This window comes from Eretmochelys imbricata, chromosome 6 (assembly GCF_965152235.1).
Source record: "Eretmochelys imbricata isolate rEreImb1 chromosome 6, rEreImb1.hap1, whole genome shotgun sequence".
NCBI classification, from domain to species: domain Eukaryota; kingdom Metazoa; phylum Chordata; order Testudines; family Cheloniidae; genus Eretmochelys; species Eretmochelys imbricata.
Genome location: NC_135577.1, coordinates 62,477,618 through 62,499,468, shown reverse-complemented (window position 1 = coordinate 62,499,468; position 21,851 = coordinate 62,477,618). Strand labels below are relative to the sequence as shown.

The 21,851-nt window shown below is 43.9% G+C and overlaps 1 protein-coding gene across 8 annotated transcripts in view; it reads right to left on the bottom strand.

Moving 5' to 3' along the window:
- Positions 1-21,851, bottom strand: part of GPHN (gephyrin) — a 582,839-nt gene that overhangs the window by 407,606 nt on the left and 153,382 nt on the right. For all 8 annotated transcript variants that reach the window (XM_077818687.1, XM_077818689.1, XM_077818688.1 and 5 more), the window contains exon 2: positions 17,825-17,903. In XM_077818687.1, coding sequence (XP_077674813.1) covers positions 17,825-17,903 — 79 coding nt within the window. The remainder of the gene's footprint in view (positions 1-17,824; positions 17,904-21,851) is intronic.

The window sequence follows — 21,851 nt, the reverse complement described above, 5'->3', positions numbered from 1 at the left end:
TTGAAAGAAGTCTTTCCTGAACCCATTCTTTTGGACTTCAAACAACCCACCGAGCTCTCCAAGCTCATCATCTGAAGCAAGCTCCCCACAGACCAAGACACACCAGCTCTAAGGGGCACCAGACCCTGCCAAAACCACAGATGCAAAATCTGCAAACATATTTCCACAGCTACAATGATCAACACCTCCTACAATACACCTCTGAAGATCCATGGGTTCTACACATGCCTATCACAACATGTTATAAACCTCACTGAGTGCACTTAAATGCCCACAATAACAATTATATGGGTGAAACCAGACAATCACTACACTCTCGAATGAACTCACACAGGAAAATGATGACAAAACCACTATCACCTGCTGGTGAAACTTTTGACAAAGCAATCACAACACATCTGAACTCTCAGTTCTCATCCTCAAAGGACACCTGCACAACTTTTTCAAAAGACGAGCCCAGGAGCTTAAATTCATAACTTTGTTAGACACTAAAAAGCATGGTCTGAATAAAGACATTGGATTTACAATTTATTACAACTATCTGTAACCCACTAATCCCCCCTTTTAGTCCTATGAATGCAGGTGTGGTAACAGGTCACTTCACCTTAAATGGTCCCTTAGAATACATGCTCAATTCTTATGCTAAACTGTCTATTTGATCTTGTATTTAGTTGTGACACTCTAAGTACCTTTCTCAGACCTGAGGAAGAGCTGTGTGTGGCTGGAAAGCTTGCCTTTCTCAACAGAAGTTGGTCCAATAAAAGATATTACCTCACCCCCCTTGTCTCTCTAAGATCCTGGTAATGACAAGGTTACAACAATACTGCATATTCAGATGTAGAAACAGTCCCATCAGAAAATTATTAATGTACAACAGCAATTACCAAATTTTGCCTGTGGACAGCAGGGCTGTTAGCTCTGCCCACTTGATTCGGCTCCAGCCAGGAGCTCAGTGGAAGGGAAGAGCTGTCACTATTAAAAGCTGCTGTTTGATAAAACAGATGGTAGTTGGGCCAGAAGCTACAGAGCATGGAGCTAGGGACCAGGCTGGGAGCCAAGAGTGCTGAGCTGGTCCAGAAGGCAACAGTGTAGTCTATGAGAAAGCAAGGAGTTAGGGGACAGAGTCAAAAGGCAGGAGTGGGAAGCTAATAGAGAATATGAGCTGAGGAGACAGCAAGTGGGAGTGAAGAAGGAACAAATAATAGAAGTGTAGAACTGGAAGGGACATCAATAGGTCATCTATTCCAGTCCCCTTCAAACAAGGCCTTGGAAGAATGGGATCAGGCAGGAGGCAATCCAGGAAAATTAAAGAGGACAACAAATCAGGAAAAGGGAATGGTTTAGGAGTGTCTGAAGTTAAACTGGTTGTGTATTTGACTATTGGGTGAGGTGGAAACAGACTTTTTCTTTTTTTGTGTCGGTTCCTGTGCCCCCTGGAGTTGCTCACTGATATCGCGGTATATAGGGGCCTGCTGACCCCCCTGCCCCTGAAGTTCCCTCTTGCCAGCAACTCCAACAGAGGGGTAGGTGGGCAGGTTTTGGAATGGACATGAGCAACACATCTCAAAGAATATCAGTTACAGAAAGGTTAGTAACCATTTTTTTCTTCTTCAAGTGCTTGCCCCTGTCCATTTAAAATATAGGTGATTCCCAAGCAGTTACTTTGCAGGAGGGCTCGGAGTTCATTTGCATGCTGACTGAAGCACCGCTCTGCCAAAGCCCGCATCATTTCTGGCTTGTTGAGTTGGTATAGCACGTCACAAACTTGTGGACCAACGACCATGTCACTACACTGCAGATGTCCTGTATGGGGGCCTGTGCCACAAACGCAGCTGATGACACTTTTGCTCTTGTAGAATGAGCCGTTAGTTTAGGAGCTGGGACTCCCACCAAGTCATAGCAAGTAAGGATACTGGCCGTGATCCACCACAAGATTTTCTGTGTCAAGACTGGACTGCCTTTCAGTCTGTCTGCGATGGGCACAGAGAGTTGTGTGGTCTTCCTAAAGGGCTTGGTCCTCTCTAAATAGAAAGTGAGCACCTGTCAGACATCCAGTGAGTGAAGCCACTGTTCCTCCTTGCTAGCATGGTGCTTTGGATAGAAGACTGGGAGGAATATGTCTTGATTACTATGGAATTGAGAGACGACCTTTGGCATTAAGGATGGGTGGGGTCGTAGCTGCACCTTTTCCTTGAAAAAGACTGTATATGCTGGTTCAGAGGTAAGTGCCTGAATCTTCAAGACCCTTCCAGCTGAGGTGACAGCCACCAGGAATGCAACCTTCTATGACAGATAAAGTAAAAAGAAGGAAGACAGTGGCTCGAATGAAGGGCCTGTCAGTCTTGCCAGTACCGGATTAAGGTCACAAAGAGGCAGGGGTTGGCGAACTTGTGGGTACATTCACTCCAGTCCTTTGAGGAACCAGCCACAAATCTGGTTTGAGAATATTGTGGAAGTATAACATTATATAAGTATAACGTTGTATAAGGGGACATGCTGGATACATTGTATATGAGAGGGCATGCCAAAACACGTTACAAGGTATCTGAGGGAGCACACGTAGGGACAGTTAGCTTTTGAATGGAGAAGCAATTAAGATAGAGCCAGCACGTCTAAGAAGCAGGCATCAGAATGGAAGGTGCAATTAGTTAAGTTAACTGGAAGCTGTTAAAGGAGATTGTTAAGGGTGGCAGGTAATTGAAGATACATGACTGGTCTCAGGGATCATGAAGGGTGGTGACTAAAATCTTTTTCTTCTTTTGTCTGTAACTTCTCTGTAACTTGTTCTCCAAAAAACTGTATAAATTAAAAGACAAGCCCCACTCTGGGGGCTCACTTCTAAATGTATTAGCAGAGCAGCTTTGCTAATAAAACAGAGGGGTCTGATAAATTGTGAGTCTGAGTCAAACTTTGACAGTATTGAGCAGCTGTTCACCCAAGGGTGAAACACAGAGATTGCTGCCAGGTGGATTCTTACAGATGATATCGCTAAACCTCCATATTTCAGATGGAGCAGGTAATCCAAGATAAGGGACAGAGAGGCCTCAGTGAGAAAGACCCTTTTTGAAGCAACCAGACGGAGAATCTTTCCATTTAGCTAAGTACATGGCTCTAGTGGATGGTTTTCTGCTCCCGAAGACCATCTCCTGCTCTCATTCCAAACACTATCATTCCATATTGGCAGGTGAAGGGATTCAAGATTTGGGCAGAGCAGGCGACTGTGGTTTTGTGAGATCAAGTCCAGGAGCAGTGGTAAGCTGATAGGTCTGTCCACTTAGAGGTCCAGTAAGATTGTGAACCATTGTTGGTGTGGCCAAGCTGGTGCTATGAGGATCAGCTCTGCTTGGTCCTTTTTGACTTTGAATAGGACCTTGTGGATCAGAGGAGTAGGAGGGAATGTGTACAGAAGCCTTCCCAGCCAGGGAAGGAGAAAGGCATCTGTGAGAGAGCCTGGACTGTGTCCCCAAAAAACAGAGTTGGGGGCATCTCCTGTTGAGTCTCGTCGCAAACAAATCCACCAGGGGAAAGCCCCATTTCTGGAAAATCGTGTTTAAGATGTCTGAGTGAATGGACCACTTGAGATGGTTGGTATAGGATCTGCCGAGATGTCTGCCAACTCATTCTGCAATCCTGGCAGTTAGGATGATTCGAGGCGAATAGAATGGGTTATACAAAAGTCCCACAAACTCAGAGCCTCCTGACATAGGGGAGAGGAGCGAGCTCCCTATTGTCTGTTAATGTAGTACATCGCTGTTGTGATGTCCATGAGGACTGATACCTGGTTTCCCTCCAAATGGGTTCTGAAAGCCAGACAGGCCAAGCACACCACCCTTAGCTCCCACACATTGATGTGCAAAGCCAGTTCCTCCAATGACCAAAGGCCTTGGGTCCTGAGGGTATCCAGATTATCCAGGACTAGGGACAGTATGGGAGTGGGTCTTGAGAAGGAAACCTGCGCACACGTTCTCCAGGTTCTGCCATCACTAAAGCGTTGAAATTACCAATGGGGGAAGGGAGACCACCCTGTCCAGATGATGGCGTCCTGGTGTGTATACTAACATGAGCCACGATTGGAGTGGCCTTAGTCTCAGCCGTGCATGCTGCACCACATAAATGCATGATGCCATGTGGCCCAGCAGTTTCAAGCAGGTCCTTGCTGTAGTAAGGGTGTGTTCTGTTACACTTTCTATGAGCGCCCCATCACTCAAAAGCAACTCTCCAGAAGAAAAGCCCTGGCTCGGGCTTTCTCTGGGCTGGTGCAAATATAGATTTCTGTGTGTTTATAAATAGCCCCAAGTCTTGAAAGGTTGACCATATCAGTTTTACGTGAGCTTCGACTTGGTCCCTGAACCAGTCTCTGATCAGCCAGTCGTCCAGATAGGGGTGTACGTGCACCCCTCTCCTCTCAGGAAGGCTGCCACAACTGACATGCCATTTGTGAATACCCTCGGAGTGCTGACAAGCCAAAGGGTAGCACTGTGAACTGATAATGGCTGTGGTCCACCACAAATCATAGACATCTTCCTGTGTCCTTGGAATATTGTGATTTGAAAATACACGTCCTTTAGGTTGAGGGCATCGTACCAGTCCCCTGGATCCAGACAAGATAATTGAGGCCAGGGAGACCACGCGGAACCTCAGCTTCTTTATGAACCTGTTGAGGTTTCGCAGATCCAAGATGGGTCTGAGGTCGCTATTAGCCTTTGGGATCCAGAAATAATGGGAGTAGAACCCTCTGCACCTTAGACACAGAAGAACCTCCTCCACTGCTCCTGCCCTTAGGAGCGACTGCATCTTCTGAGCCAGAAATCTCTCATGAGAAGGGTCCCTGAAGAGGGATGGAGAGGGAGGTTGGGAAGGAGAGGAAAAACTGAACTGTAGGATATATCCCACTTCTACTGTGTGCAACACCCAATGGTCAGTAGTAATGCAAGATGACAGCCAGGCCACAAACGAAGGGGAGGTAGGATCCAGGTAACGTTCCAGTATGCTGTCCTCAGGCATACCGTCACAAAGTCTGCTCTGAGCCTGCCATGCGTCTCGCCGAGGTGGATGTCTGGGCTGATGTCGAGTAAGGAGGAGGAGGGCACCTCCTATAGTCCTTATTTCTCCTCCTACTGAAGTCTTGCTTCTGATGTTGTTGATGTGCAGCATAGAACCTGCCCAACTGCCACGGTTTAAAATACCTCCTTGTAGGGTTTGGTGTATGTAGGTCCAATGACTTCAAGGTGGCCCAGGAGTCTCTGAAACTATGGAGCTTTGAGTCCATTTGCTCCAAGAAGAGGAAGCCCCCTGCAAATGGCAGGTCCTGGATGGTTTCTGGACCTCAGATGGGAGTCTGAAGGCCTGTAGCCAGGAGCACTGTCTCATCATGACCACTGCGCTGAGAGCCACCTGAAAGGATGCTACTGCCTTCCCTTCTTCCACTGAGGCTATGAACGGACCCTCGATCCTAGAGGCAGGAGCTCCTCAAACTTCTCTAAGGCAGACTCGGAATTAAACCCACAGCAGCCTCAGAGGGCCTGATGGTTAGCTTTCCTCAGCTGGAGGTCCCCCATGGAATATACTCTCCTGCCAAATAAGTCCAATTTTTTTGCATCCTTGGCATTCCTGCTGTCCCTGTCTCTCTTTAATTCACCTCAGAAACAACCAGCGAGCCCACTGGTGGATGAGTACATAGGAACTTGTAACCCCTTTGAGGAACAAAATTCTCTCTCTCCATTCTCTTAGCCATTGGCTGTATTGACACGGGGGTTTGCCAAAGGGTTTTTATTGGCTCCAGAATAGCCCAATTCAGGGGCAAGGCAACTCAGACGGCCCTGAGGGTACCAATATGTCCACAAGAGAGTGAGCAGACTAGAGATTTCTTCTGCCTGAATGCCCATGTTTTGGACCATCCTGAGCAAAATCTCCTGATTCGCCCTTAATCATCCTGAGTGTGTGCCACGGTGCTCCCTGGCAGTGCCTCATCCAGGGAGGAGGAGGATGAAGCCTGTACAGGGACTGTACCTCTTCTGTAGACAGGCCCTGTGAAGGGGTCTCTCGTTTCTCGGTACCAGCACCAGCACCAACCTCTGTACTGACCTGTTCTGAGGGAGATGGTGGAAGAGCTCACCCTTCAGAAGTCGCCGAGTATGAGTATCCTGACTGGTGCCCTTGCAGCTATTGTAACGCCCAAGGGTTCCACACTGGTCATGACACAGGCATCTGCTATTGAATACGTGACCATGGCATCAATGCCATCCCTTGCACCATGTCCAGCACTTGGTGCCTGTAACGCGATCAGTGTTTGTTCCCTCATGAGGGATTCAGCCTCTGAGTCTGATTCACGGAAGTCACTTCTGGGCGATCATGGTGGCGTGGTGCCGGTTGCCATCAGTAAGTGGTGTTGTGCAGGAGATGAGCAGTGCAGTCCTGAAATGGGGTATGCTGGGAAGTAGAGCGGTGCTGCAGGGGAGAGCAGTGACGAAATGTAGATCAGTGCCATGAGGTGGAGCGGTGCCACATGGGTGAAGAGCTATGCCGTTGCATCATTGCCAGCTTGCCCTTGATAGGCACTTGCTTTGGTGCCATTGCGTCTCGTGGTGCGGGGGTGTTGCTAACTGTTCACGACTTGCTGGGGCATTGAGAGGGAGAGTAGTTCCCTCTCTGCTTGGAATGCCTCTGGCATGGATGGTAAAGCCAGGCTTGAGTTTTCTTGGTGGCTCTCCCTCGGCAGGTAGAGCATATGTGTCGGACTCGGCTGTGCCCTTCCCAGCCCCGAAGTCGATGACACTGTGCACTCTGCTGCTATCTCAGAGTAGCCTAGCATGGGCTGCACTCTCTCTGAGCCTCTATGGCTTGCTGGCTTTGGGGTCAGCTAGCGCCCCCAGTCCGTCTTACGCTGCTTCTTCTTCAGCACCGGTAACAGTGAGTGGTGCCAAGAAGTCGGTGCTGGGATTGTCTTCTTGTGCACCGGTGGAAAATGACGGGGTCAGGAGTCCTCTGTAGAGCCCTTCCTCGGAGCCAAGGCACTTGAGGCAACTGTCATGCGGCATCGGCTTGTGACATGCAGCACATGGCTTAAAACCTTAAACCTGCGTGAGGGGAATTCGACCTACACTAACTCGTAAACTATTGTTCTAACTACCAACTAATGTAATAACTATATACAATTTTCTATTTACAGAGGTCAACTGAAGAAAGGCATTGAAAGAGCAAGAAACCAGTAATGTTGCAGTGACTGTCAAGGGCAGTAAAAAGGAACTGAAGGGGCGGGGATTGGCAAGCCCCTATATACCGCCCCATGAAGGCGCCACTCTAGTCGGCACAGGAGCCAACCTGACAGATACCACTGAGAGAAAAACTTCCAGAGACTGTGCACATGTACTGACGTGCACACCTATATTGGAATGGACATGAGCAAGCATTCGAAGAACAAGCCCATGACTCTTCTTCCCAGTAGTAGCTTCCCTCAGAGTTCAGCCAGAATTCTGCCTGTAGAAACTGAGAATCTGGCAACCTAGAAACCTAGTCCTGTAGCTCCTGCAGTAGCTGGCCATGTTGTATTTCTGTAAGGACAGGCCTGCAATATGTAGGATAATGGGCTCCAAGACTGTTGGTAGCTTCAAAAACAGCTTCATACCAGAGTGTGGCTGGAAAACCTCTCACACTTCTGAGACTTATTCCATTCTCTACTTATTCAAGATTCTCAGTTGACAAAAGTACCAATGTCCCACTTCGTGAAACAAGAAATTACTGAGTTCCGATATGATCCAGGAAGCTCCTAATATGTTGAAAGCTGACAATATCCAGAAAACCAATAATTCTGTATCCATCTGGTGGCTGGTGGATTCTCTACCCAAGCTTCTGGACTGCTATGATTGAACAGAAGAACTGGATTTTAAAATGATTCATCTTTGATTCTACAGAAATTGATTACACTCACCTGGAAAAGATTCCTTCTTACTATAGGTGAGTGATTTTTCAAGCCCTGCTACTATATACAGAGGCTTTAACAGTTGCATCAGAATACTGTACACTAATTTCTGAGGAAGAAAATATAATGCACATACTTATGTGTCACTAAAATATGCACCAATTTTAAAAAATATAGATAATAGAACTTGTTTGCTCTAAACTCTGCTACAGACCAACCCCTTCATGCTTCTCCAGGTGGGCACCAATGATACTGCCAAGAATGAACTTGAGCGGATCACTGCAGACTACGTGGCTCTGGGAAGAAGGATAAAGGAGTTTGAGGAGCAAATGGTGTTCTCGTCCATCCTCCCTGTGGAAGGAAAAGGCCCGGGTAGAGACCATCGAATCCTGGAAGTCAACGAAAGGCTACACAGGTGGTGTTGGAGAGAAGGCTTTGGACTCTTTGACCATGGGATGGTGTTCCAAGAAGGAGGAGTGCTAGGCAGAGATGGGCTCCACCTAACGAAGAGAGGGAAGAGCATATTCGCAAGCAGGCTGGCTAACCTAGTGAGGGCTTTAAACTAGGTTCACCGGGGGAAGGAGACCACAGCCCTGAGGGAAGTGGGATAACGGGAGGAAGCACGAGCAGGAGAGCACAAGAGGGGAGGGCTCCTGCCTCATACTGAGAAAGCGGGATGATCAGCAAGTTATCTTAAGTGCCTATACACAAATGCAAAAAGCCTGGGAAACAAGCATGGAGAACTGGAAGTCCTGGCACAGTCAATGAATTATGATGTGATTGGAATAACAGAGACTTGGTGGGATAACTCACATGACTGGAATACTGTCATGGAGGAATATAAACTGTTCAGGAAGGACAGGCAGGGCAGAAAAGGTGGGGGAGTTGCATTGTATGTAAGAGAGCAGTCAGTACAATTGCTCAGAGTGCCGGTATGAAACTGCAGAAAAACCTGAGAGTCTCTGGATTAAGTTTAGAAGTGTGAGCAACAAGGGTGATGTTGTGGTGGGAGTCTGCTATAGACCACCAGACCAGGGGGATGGGGTGGATGAGGCTTTCTTCCGGCAACTCCCGGAAGTTACTAGATCGCAGGCCCTGGTTCTCATGGGAGACTTCAATCACCCAGATATCTGCTGGGAGAGCAATACAGTGGTGCACAGACAATCCAGGAAGTTTTTGGAAAGTGTAGGGGACAATTTCCTGGTGCAAGTGCTAGAGGAACCAAATAGGGGCAGAGCTCTTCTTGACCTGCTGTTCACAAACTGGAAAGAATTAGTTGGGGAAGCAAAAGTGGATGGGAACCTGGAAGGCAGTGATCATGAGACAGTCGAGTTCAGGATCCTGACACAGGGAAGAAAGGAGAGCAACAGAATACGGACCCTGGACTTCAGAAAAGCAGACTTTGACTCCCTCAGGGAACTGATGGGCAGGATCCCCTGGGGGAATAAATTGAGGGGAAAAGGAGTCCACGAGAGCTGGCTATATTTCAAAGAATCCTTATTGAGGCTCCAGGAACAAACCATCCTGATGTGTAGAAAGAAGAGTAAATATGGCAGGCGACCAGCTTGGCTTAACAGTGAAATCCTTGCTGATCTTAAACACAAAAAAGAAGCTTACAAGAAGTGGAAGATTGGACAAATGACCAGGGAGGAGTACAAAAATATTGCTCAGGCATGCAGGAGTGAAATCAGGAAGGCCAAATCACACCTGGAGGTGCAGCTAGCAAGAGAAGTTAAGAGGAACAAGAAGGGTTTCTTCAGGTATGTTAGCAACAAGAAGATAGTCAAGGAAAGTGTGGGCCCCTTACTGAATGAGGGAGGCAACCTAGTGAGAGAGGATGTGGAAAAAGCTAACGTACTCAGTGCTTTTTTTGCCTCTGTCTTCACGAACGAGATCAGCTCCCAGACTACTGCACTGGGCAGCACAGCATGGGGAGGAGGTGATCAGCCCTCTGTGGAGAAAGCAGCGGTTCGGGACTATTTAGAAAAGCTGGACGGGCACAAGTCGATGGGGCCAGATGAGCTGCATCTGAGAGTGCTAAAGGAGTTGGCAGATGTGATTGCAGAGCCATTGGCCATTATCTTTGAAAACTCATGGCAATCGGGGGAGGTCCCGGATAACTGGAAAAAGGCTAATGCAGTGCCCATCTTTAAAAGAGGGATGGATGCGAATCCGGGCAACTACAGGCCAGTCAGCCTCACCTCAGTCCCTGGAAAAATCATGGAGCAGGTCCTCAAGGAATCAATTCTGAAGCGCTTAGAGGAGAAGAAAGTGATCAGGACAAGTCAGCATGGATTCACCAAGGGCAAGTCATGCCTGACTAATCTAATTGCCTTCTATGATGAGATAACTGGCTCTGTGGATGAGGGGAAAGCAGTGGACATGTTATTCCTTGACTTTAGCAAAGCTTTTGACATGGTCTCCCACAGTATGCTTGCCAGCAAGTTAAAGAAGTATGGGCTGGATGAATGGACTATAAGGTGGATAGAAAGCTGGCTAGATCATCAGGCTCAACGGGTAGTGATCAATGGCTCCATTTCTAGTTGGCAGCTGGTATCAAGCAGAGTGCCCCAAGGGTCGGTCCTGGGGCCAGTTTTGTTCCATATCTTCATAAATGATCTGGAGGATGGTGTGGACTGCACCCTCAGCAAGTCTGCAGATGACACTAAACTGGGAGGAGTGGTAGATACGCTGGAGGGTACGGATAGGATACAAAGGGAACTAGACAAATTAGAGGCCAAAAGAAATCTGATGAGGTTCAGCAAGAACAAGTGCAGAGTCCTGCACTTAGGACGGAAGAATCCCATACACCGCTACAGACTAGGGACCGAATGGCTAGGCAGTAGTTCTGCAGAAAAGGACCTAGTGGGTTAAATGGATAAGAAGCTGGATATGAGTCAACAGTGTGCCCTTGGTCCCAAGAAGGCTAACGGCATTTTGGGCTGTATAAGTATGGGCATTGCCAGCAGATCGAGGGACGTGATCATTCCTCTCTATTCGACATTGGTGAGGCCTCATCTAGAGAACTGTGTCCAGTTTTGGGCCCCACACTACAAGAAGGATGTGGAAAAATTGGAAAGCGTCCAGCGGAGGGCAACAAAAATTATTAGGGGACTGGAACACATGACTTATGACGAGAGGCTGAGATAACTGGGATTGTTTAGTCTGCAGAAGAGAAGAATGAGGGGGGATTTGATAGCTGCTTTCAACTACCTGGAAGGTGAAAGGTTCCAAAGAGGATGGATCTAGACTGTTCTCATTGATAGCAGATGACAGAACAAGGAGTAATGGTCTCAAGTTGCCGTGCGGCAGGTTTAGATTGGATATTAGGAAAAACTTTTTCTCTAGGAGGATGGTGAAGCACTGGAATGCGTTACCTAGGGAGGTGGTGGAATCTCCTTCCTTTGAGGTTTTTAAGGTCAGGCTTGACAAAGCCCTGGCTGGGATGATTTAATTGGGGATCGGTCCTGCTTTGAGCAGGGGGTTGGACTAGATGACCTCCTGAGGTCCCTTCCAACCCTGATATTCTATGATTCTCTTTTCTGGAAGAAGCCCAGAGAGCTTAAAATGCAATCACTTGAAGCCTTAAGGACTGAGACTCAGTCCTTCAAAGCAGCCATTGAGCAGAAGGTGAAGACAATCTTGATCAATACTGATTTTTCATTGAGACCATGTCATCCCAGGGTTTGAAAACATGACATATGCAGTAGTAACCCTTTGGATGCAGAATCTTGTAGAATCCTTTCTGGCCGGAAGGAGGTCATTCATCAACTGGTCAGGATACCTGAAGCCACAATGGTTCACCCTTTTCTGTTTCTGCCTGCCAATTGAAAGGTGGCAGCATGTCCTGGCTCCCTGACAGATTACCAGCCTATGATGTTGCAGCAGCTGGATTGTTCTTTGGGTGATCCAAATAACTTTTTGTCTGTATTAGAACCTAATCAGGAGGTTTCCTAAATAGTGGAATGCATTAACTTCCTCCTTTCTCGGGCACACTTTTAGCACCACCAGAATTGTGACAGTTACTGTATTGGAAAAGGTGCTTTCCAAGCGCTTGGTTGTACTCCCACTCTCTTTAGAAAACAATCTCCAAGAGTAGGATCCATAAGTAGGATATCAATCCTGTGGGGAAATGGCTCCAATGTCCAGGAGATGTTGAGCAGTATTTGACATAGCTTTCTGTGACAGGGCATGATCAGAAGCACCTGGATCATGCAGATTACTGCAGAAGGAAGCACAGAGAATGAGTCTGGGTTGAGGAGTGAAGGTTGCGAGGAAGCCTCCCCTTGCTGTAAGCCTGCTTTACACTGTGTAACTTTGTAAGAAAAGAATAAATACTCACCTTGGTGAAAGATAACAAGCTGGTGTGTGTTTGTGATTGTGAGACCACACAAACTGGCCAGGCAGTGGAGTTCACTGGTTAATGACAGAGGCACCTTGTGACACCGTCCATTTCGAAGGGTTAAAGCAAAGCGATTTAGTGACAAGAAATTTGGTAGGAGGGTAAGAAATTTCTGAGAGGTAGTTGTGCTGAATGATGTCTAATACCCATTTGTCCCAGTGGTTTGGAACCCAGAACTGGAAAAAAAAAATTCCTTAAACATGCCGCTGAGTTGTGGGTCATGTGAGCTGGCCAGCCTTCATTCCTTACTGGCGCAGGGGCTTGAGAAGCTTTGCCTTCCTCCAGAGCCTCAAGGAACTCCTGAGAATTCCTCTTCAGTATCAGCAAGGACATCTTGCTAACAACTATGTCTGCTCTAACTTACAGCAGCCCATTTGGTTACAGCAGCGAACAGAATTCCGGAATTTCTATAGCATTGTGTGCTATGGGTCTGCTCCCAGTCTGGTCCCTCCCACATCCAGACCATCTCTGGAACCCCTTATGCCATTGTTTGCAAGGGGGTTGTGTGCAGCCACTAACAGAAAGACCACCTATGATGTGCCTACACCAGGGGAATTCTTCCCTGGTCTGATGCAATGCTTTCAGTGGCGCATATAAGCTATTGGAATGATGTACAGAGCTAGGCCAGAGGCAGAATCTGCATCTAGATTTGTTTTCTTTGTGTATTACTAGCCATGTTAGGTAACCGTAGCAAATAAAATAAGTTTTTATTGCTTTTTACTCCTATTAGCTCTGCTGATTGCAATGCTAAGAGAGTGAGCTGGAGTCTACATCGTTTTGTGTCCCATCTAGGTGACCAGAGGTCCCGATTTTATAGGGACAGACCTGATTTTTGGGTCTTTTTCTTATATAGGCTCCTATTACCTCCCACCCCCATCCCGAATTTTCACATTTGCTGTCTGGTCATCCTAATCCCATCGGTATTTTTACCAACTTCCATTTACAAGGCCATTCAGTTAGACATAAGCAAAGACCATGAGAAAGTACAGTTGTGACTGAAGACCTGATCTGGCCAGTAAACTGGTGATGACGTGTGAGAAGGAAAAAACAGTTTGCTTGTCAGAGCCCACACTGAGTTTGCAGAGCTGTTAGAAAAAAAATATCTATTATTGGTAACTCAGCACAACTGATATGATGTCACTCAGATACTAAACATAGAACCCTACTGTCAGGGTTCCCTCCCCACTCTGAACTCCGGGGTACAGATGTGGGGACCCGCATGAAAGACCCCTAAGCTTATTTCTACCAACTTAGATTAAAAACTTCCCCAAGGCACAAATCCTTCCCTGTCCTTGGATGAGTACTGCTGCCACCACCAAGTAAGTTAGACAAAGATTCAGGAAAAGGACCACTTGGAGTGCCTGTTTCCCCAAAATATTCCCCCAAGTCCCTTCACCCCCTTTCCTGGGGAGGCTTGAGAATAATCTAACAACCAGATAGGTAAACAAGGTGAGCACAGACCAGACCCTTGGGTTTTTAGGACACTAAAAACCAATCAGATTCTTAAAAAACAGAACTTATTATAAAGAAAAAAAAGTAAAAGAAGCACCTCTGTAAAATCAGGATGGAAGGTAATTTTACAGGGTAATAAGATTTAAAACACAGAGGATTCCCCTCTAGGCAAAACTTCAAAGTTACAAAAAACCGGGATAAACCTCCCTCTTAGCACAGGGAAAATCCACAAGCTAAAACAAAAGATAAACTAATGCATTATCTTGCTATACTTAAAATTTGTAATCTTAGAGGCTTATTTCAGGTATGGTTTTAGGAGAGGGTTTTTTTTTTTCTGCCTTGTCCCTCTCTTTGTCCCGAGAGAACAACAACAAAGCACAAAACAAAAAACCTCCCCCCACAGATCTGAAAGGATCTTCTTCTCTTACTGGTCCTTTTGGTCAGGTGCCAACCAGGTTATTTGAGCTTCTTAACCCCTTACAGGTAAAGGAGAGATTTTATGCTACACTTTAGCTATATGGTTGTGACACCTACAATGACATATTTAAAGTGTTCCTTTTCAACATATAATCACACTTAAAACCTTGCAGAATAGGCTTCTATTTGACAACTCTTTGCAAAGACACAATGAAACATTTGTGACGACACTAGATTTCTGACAGAAGCTAAACATGACAAAAGACTATACAGACACCAGTACAGTTGAGAAAAATATATAAAAACTAAACCTAATGCAAAAGAGATAAGCCATTTGTAATTAAGCTTTTGTATCATACAGGTTTGATGCAAGAGAAACATTTATAATAAATTGCTGTAGCTGCGTTGATCCCAGGATATTAGAGATATAAGCTGCGTGAGGTAATATCTTTTATTGGACCAGCTTCTGTTGGTGAGGGAGACAAGCTTTCAAGCTTACACAGAGCTCTTCATCAGGTCATCTCTCATCAACAGATGTTGGTGCAATAAAACATTTTTAATGTCAGACTTTAAGAGTAATATTGTATTTCTACCACCTCTGACCATAGTCCACATCACTTGCTGATAATGTGAATTTAGACATTAATATTATACACAAAGTATCAGTATTAATATATATTAATAAACCTACATTCTTTTGAATTCCAGCTCTCTTAAACTGTTTTATTTGAATCAGGACATGCTATTTGTAGTAGAGAGAGAGAGTCTGGAGCATGAGGTGTAGTACAAGGCCTGAGGCCTGAACCAAAGTCAGCAAAAGTTATGCCCTGTCAAATGCAGATGCTTACCTGCAAGTTCACTATCCTGTACATGAACTTGGCACTGGTATTGCTAGCATTGCTAAAACACACTGAATATGTAAATATATTCCAGTAGCCAAGGACAAGAACACTCCAATTTAGCACACGATAAGATGGTTTGACAGAAGTGATGAATAGCGATGTTTTGTCTGAACCATCAGGAGAAAGGTACAAAGGGAGGTAACAAACATGTCATGAAACAGATAAGGTGATACAGAAGTTGTTTATCCCAGATTGTTTGTCTCAGTATATAAATGTTGGGATGTCTCGCCTTAACCCTTTGTCTGGCCTTGGGGGGGGGGGGGGGAAGGGGAGAGGGGAGAGCGGAAAGTCCCGCCACTCACTGAGCTAGTCCACTGTAACAGGTATACATGTGCTAGTGTAACTGTAGACATTGATCTGGGGAGCTCGGGCCATGCTTCGTTGACAATAAATCTGGCCATGTGCCTTCCCCGCTAAACCAAATCGGTGATCTCTTCAGACAGTTCGACGGAGGTCTGATGGGCTGGCTATCTGCGCAGAGCTGGCACAGTACAAAGAGAATGAACTCACACACAGCCAGCAACTGAAACACTATTCAGTACAACAATTATACAAGATAATTTCAACCGATTGCTCCTCAGAATGTAATTCAGCTTTACCCTTCTCCCATAAAAATGCTGATATATCACCTTTATTGACATTGTAGGCCCAATCATTGGCCCTGCTTTGTCCCCTTTGCACTGTTCTGGTGGTGGAAGGAGACAAAAAAGGTCTCTCTAACAGCCAGTTGGGTTTCCTCTGGCAAAGCACTAGAGCCAATAATGTTGCATTGTGTGTCAAATCACTTCAGTCATTTTCCATACTGGCCATTCCCTCACACAACTGCACATTTTATAAGAACTGTTCTTAAACAGTTACTCATTATTAAATCCCTACCTCATAAGAATGTCCATCAGGAAAGTCATAGAAAGAGAGAGCACAACACATTCACATCATCAGGAGGGAAGATAAAAATACTATTTCTTTCTTGTATTATACTTTGTTGTACAATATACTTATTATGATCACTATTCTTGAAAAAGTAATTGGTTGTGAGGCTGAGTAAATATCCCAAACTTGCTTCACCTTTTAATCAATCTCAGTAGCCACTTACTACCACTTATGCTACAAACAATAGTCACAATTTATTTTTGATTTTCCTAGTTTAAACTAATTAATGGATTACAATCTATCTCATACAAGTTATGGGCTGGGGGGAAGGAGTTAGAGGATTTCATTACTTTGAGGTGGTGGAAAGAAAAAACAAAACAAACACCATTCACCATCTCTGCAGTGAATCTTTGTAACAGGACTACAGCTGTACAGGACTTCTAAGTCACTGTTGTACATTATGTACAGCTCTTGAAATCACATTTGCATCTCACCACAACAGACACAATTCTCAAGAATAAAAAAAACCCTATGAAAGGATGTGCAGCTGAAAACGAGGCCCCTTGAAATAGTCTCAAATTGGACACCCAAAACTGAGGCACTGAAAATCTCTAGTCATTTTTGAAAATTTAGCCTCCCGTTTCTAACCATTCAATAACTTCTCAGGCAATGAATGTACATCTCCCCTCCTCTTCTTTATATTTTTCTGTGGTATGAATTATCATATACTAAATACATTATGAGCTTGTTCCCTCAGTTTGAAACTTCAGGACCTTGATGTCGCGTTTTTGCTCTAGCAATGTAACAAATTAATTGGTGTGCTTGCATCTATCAGTAAAAATCTTCTATGTTTGAAATAAGGTTTCAAACATGGCCTCTTCTCTGCTGCTTCTCAAACAATATTGAAAACTTTTTACCTGTTTATATTGACAGGGCCAATCATGTTCAATACCCATTATTAGAAAGGCACAATCAATTCTGCTAGAAAGAGACAGGACCACATTTTCTTACAACAGGTGATACACTTAGGTGTTTATCTATAGCAATGGGAAAAGCATTTTTAACATTACTTCATGAGAAACCTGGGAAAAGCCATGTTTGACACAATACTAAACATGGCTTCACTTCCTAGTGACAGGGCTTGTAAGGGGGAAATAGGATTTACAGAAACAGACAGACAGTCCTATATTGGACTACTGCTGAGTGGGAGGATGCATGCATTGTCCTGGTCACTAAACAAGTAAGATTAGAAAGGATGGCCACATAGTTCTTTGGCCTCTTGCCTTAGACTTTCAAAGGTTGTGCCTGTGTTATGGGACGAATAAGGGACTGTAACTGACCTGTTCTCCTAGTATGAAGTGAAGTTGCCAAAAATTTGTTTGGCATAAACAAAAAGTACTGAAAGAAACAGGAGTTTTTAAAAAATCAGCTGGAAGAAAATCAGATCAGATATGAAGAAAACCAAGACTTCCAAAGTAAAGAAAACTCAGAGTAAATTCAAAATCAGGAGATTAAAATCTAGTTATATGTTTTGTGCCTATAAAAAACGAAGAAGAGGACATGGGTACAATGTGTCTTCCTTTACAACAATAACCCTGCTGCTGACAAAGTATTCCATTTATTATCTGTGCTCTTTGGGAGTTAAATCAATGATGTCATTCCTTTTCTTCTGTCTCCTCAGAGAAAGACACAATGAGGTTCCAGTCACATCTGTCTGTATTATAGACTCAGCACATGGTACACAGACTCCTACAAAAGCAAAGTGTGCTTCATCACATCTAAATCTGTCCCTAATTACAATTACACACACAGGATATAATAACATAGCTTTTCTATGCTCAGCTGTAGCAGCCAGATACTCACAAAGATGGGTCTTGGACCAGATCTTTAAGGTTTATCCCACTGCGATCTTCAGCAAGGTTCCTAAAACAACTGTCGCTCACTAAAAAAGAGAAACACAAGAAATGAAAATTTGAGAACTGTGTACAGTTTTTGTCAGCCAAGTAATAATATTTGTTTGGTTGGCAGGTTGTTTATTTAAAGGAAAGCTCAGAGCTCATCCATTAAATTACTTTTCAGTGAAGTTTCACCTAATTTAGATATGTTGACTAAAGCACAAAGAGGTCAGAAAACTTGTCATGAGGAGGATCATTAAGTGCCTCAGCCAGGGCCCTCAGCACTCCTAAATCCCTTGCTCTCACAAGCCAACCACACAATCTCATCAAACATCACATTAGAGGCATAAATATACACAAATATGAAAAATTATAGTGTAATTGTGTCAATCACACACAATTCAATACTCTAAAGGGTTCAAAATATTGAGAATTGCTATATTTTAACATTTCAAGTTTTCAATAGTTTATAGTATGGTATAAATTGTTTACTTGAATTGAAGTAAACATACAATAATTTAGATGGTATAATTATTAATACAACTTATAAATGATATTAAAATTGTGTTTAAAACAGTTTCAGTGGAATAATCCACCTAGGAGATTTACCATAATAATTCAAGACACAATGAATTACATAGGCAATTAAGTTTAAAAGAACATTATCCATGTATTTTTGTTTTGTTTTCCAAAAAACATATTTATTGTTTGAACCTGGAGCCCAAAAGCTCCTTGTTGCATAATTCCCTCCTCATATACACACCCTTAGTACTCTTTGCAGCATTGTTATAGTGTAGTACTTTGCATTTGTCCTTACTGAATTTCATCCCATGTATTTCAGACCATTTCTCCAATTTGTCAAGAAATTATTATTTTGAATTCTCATCCTGTCCTCCAAAATGCTCCCAGCTTGGTATCATCCACAAACTTTATAACTGTACTCTCTGTGCCATTATCTAAATAATTTATGAATATGTTAAACGGAACTGGACATAGGACAGATCCCTGCAGGACCCCACTCAATATGCTCTTCCTGCAGTTGTGCACCCCCTACCCCATAGTAACTTTGTCTAGGCTATATTTCCCTAGTTTGCTTATGAGGGGATCATGTGAGACAGCATCAAAAGCCTTACTAAAGTCAAGATATATCACATCTACTGCTTCCCCACCAAGTGTTGTTACCCTGTCAAAGAAGGATATTAGGTTGGTTTGACATGAGTTGTTCTTGACAAATCCAAGGTGTTATTTATTATCTTCTAGATGCTTACAAACTGATTGATTATTTATTCATTAACTTTCTGGGTACCAAAGTTAAAGTGACTGGTCCATAATTCCCTGGGTTAGCCCTATTCCCCTTTTTATAGATAGGCAGTATATTTGCCTTTTTCCAGTCCACCAGGATCTCTTCTGCCCTTTATGAATTCTCAAAGATAATTACGAATGGTTCAGAGATTTCTTCAGTTTCTTAAGCACACCTCTACCCCGATATAATGCTGCCCTTGGGAGCCAAAAAATCTTACCGTGTTACAGGGGAAACTGCATTACATTGAACTTGCTTTGATCCACTGGAGCGCGCAGCCCCGCCCCCCCAGAGCGCTGCTTTACCGCTTTATATCCGAATTCATGTTATATCGGGTCGCTTATATCAGGGTAGAGGTGTACTCTAGGTTGTATTTCAGCAGGCCCTGCTTACTTGGAATCATCTAACTTGTCTAAATAATTCTTAGCTTGTTCTTTCCCTGTGTTGGCCTCAGACACTACACCACTTGCACTGATGTTCAGTATGTTAGTCATCCATTCACTGCTAACCTTTTTGGCGAAAACTGAAACAAAAAAGGCATTTAACCTTCAAGCCATTGTTGCATTTCCTGTTATTGTCTTTCCCTACTCTTGAATAATGGACCTACTCTGTCCTCTCCCTCTTGCTTCTCATGTATTTGTAAAATCTTTTTTTTTAACTTGAATGCCCTAGCAAGTTTAATCTTGTTTCGTCCCTTGGCCTTTCTAATTTTATCCCTATCTGGTTGGAGTTTTTTTTCTAATTCAAAACCAGTTTATTGTGCTAGAAATTATTAAGTGAACTTATATGGTCTGTGTTATGCATGAGGCCAGACTAGATGATCATCACAGTCCTTTCTGTCCTGAAAAAAACCTATAACTCTCATATTGGTCTCTTAGGGCTATTGGTAGCCAATGCAAGTTAGAGCAATCCTCAATGCAGCCAGCCAGCCTAAGAACCTTGTGTCTAGACAGAAAACTCAAATCGCGTTATAACAACACAGTTAGTAGGTTAATTGAAGAGCTTTCAAATGACGTAAAATACCAACTAACTCAAAGTCTATGTACATGTGAAGAGTTTTCAATTCAGCTTCATATGACAACCAATGTTGGTAATGCAGCACAATTATTAGTTTTTGTTCGTTAGGTTTGGCTGGGGAAAAATTTTAGAAGATTTTAATTTTTGTCAGGAATTACTGGAACAGACAACAGGTCAGGAAATAGTCAAATTATTGGATATTTCATGAAAACTGAATTGCTAAATTTGGAGAAGTGTGGTGCTGTTTGCATGGACGGTGGTGCTGCTATGGTAGGCAATAAGAGTGGTGCTGTTGCAAGAATATGAGCCATAAACCCATGGGTAATTGTAACACACTATATGTTGCATCATCAGGCCCTTGCATCAAAGAAAAGGGACCCCAAATTAAATGATGTGCTAAATGAAGCTGTGACAGTTGTGAATTTTGTAAAGTCCTGGCCTTTGAATTCATGCCTTTTTCCAAAGCTGTGTTTAGAAATGGGTGCAGGACATGACAAATTATTGTTTCATACAGAAGTGTGTTGGCTATCTCACAGCAGAGTGTTGGAAAGAGTTTTTGAGCTCCACAAAGAGCTGCTGGGTTTTCTTTCTGTGCAATCCCAAGATCACTGCAAACTTTTCTGATCTGATATGGATCGTGAAGCTTGCTTACCTCACAGACATTTTTAACTTGTTGAATGCACTAAACCTGTCCACACAAGGGGGCGATACAACCATACTTGAGGTGAGTGACAAGACTGCAGCTTTTCAGAAGAAAATATAGATTTGGAAAACTAGACTGAGCAGTGGAATCTCAGAGATGTTTCCACTATTGACAGAATTTCTGAATACTAATAGCATCACAACTGACTGCATGAGAGAGAGAATCGTTGCTCAACTTTCAATAATATAAACATGGAGGAATATAACTGAGTTCTGGATCCGTTCTCAACTTTTGCTATGTCATCCTGCCACTGGATTGGAAAAGCAGGACAGGAGCTGCTCGAACTATCCTGTTTCTGCACACTGAAAATTAAAAGCGGCAAAGAGTCCTCTGGCACCTTATAGACTAACAGACATATTGGAGCATAAGCTTTCGTGGGTGAATACCCACTTCGTTGAAGCATGCATCCGACGAAGTGGGTATTCACCCATGAAAGCTTATGCTCCAATACGTCTGTTAGACTATAAGGTGCCACAGGGCTCTTTGCCACTTTTACAGATCCAGACTAACACGGCTACCCCTCTTATACTGAAAATTAAGTTTCAGAAACAGACACCTTGACAGTTTTGGCCAACTGTTGCACTGAAGTACCCAATTTTAGTTACAGAAGCAATGAAAGTGTCACTACCTTTCCCAATCACACACACACACAAAGCATCATTCTCTGCCATGACAGCTATGAAGACAAAGTTCAGGTCCCGACTGGAAATGAAGAATGATTTACGAGTTTACTTGTCAATCATCACACCAAGAATAGACAGACTGCAGTAAGACATAGGCACACCCATCTCCCTGATTATCTATAAGTACTCATACTCTTTTTCTTAAAGCATTACAAATAGAACGTGTTTATATGAAGTAAACATATACTTTTGTCAATCAGTTTCTCATTTGGGGGGTCCATGATTAACATTGCATTTGAAAAGGGGTATGACTACAAAAAAGGTATGAGAACTTTGGCCTTTGTATGAAAAG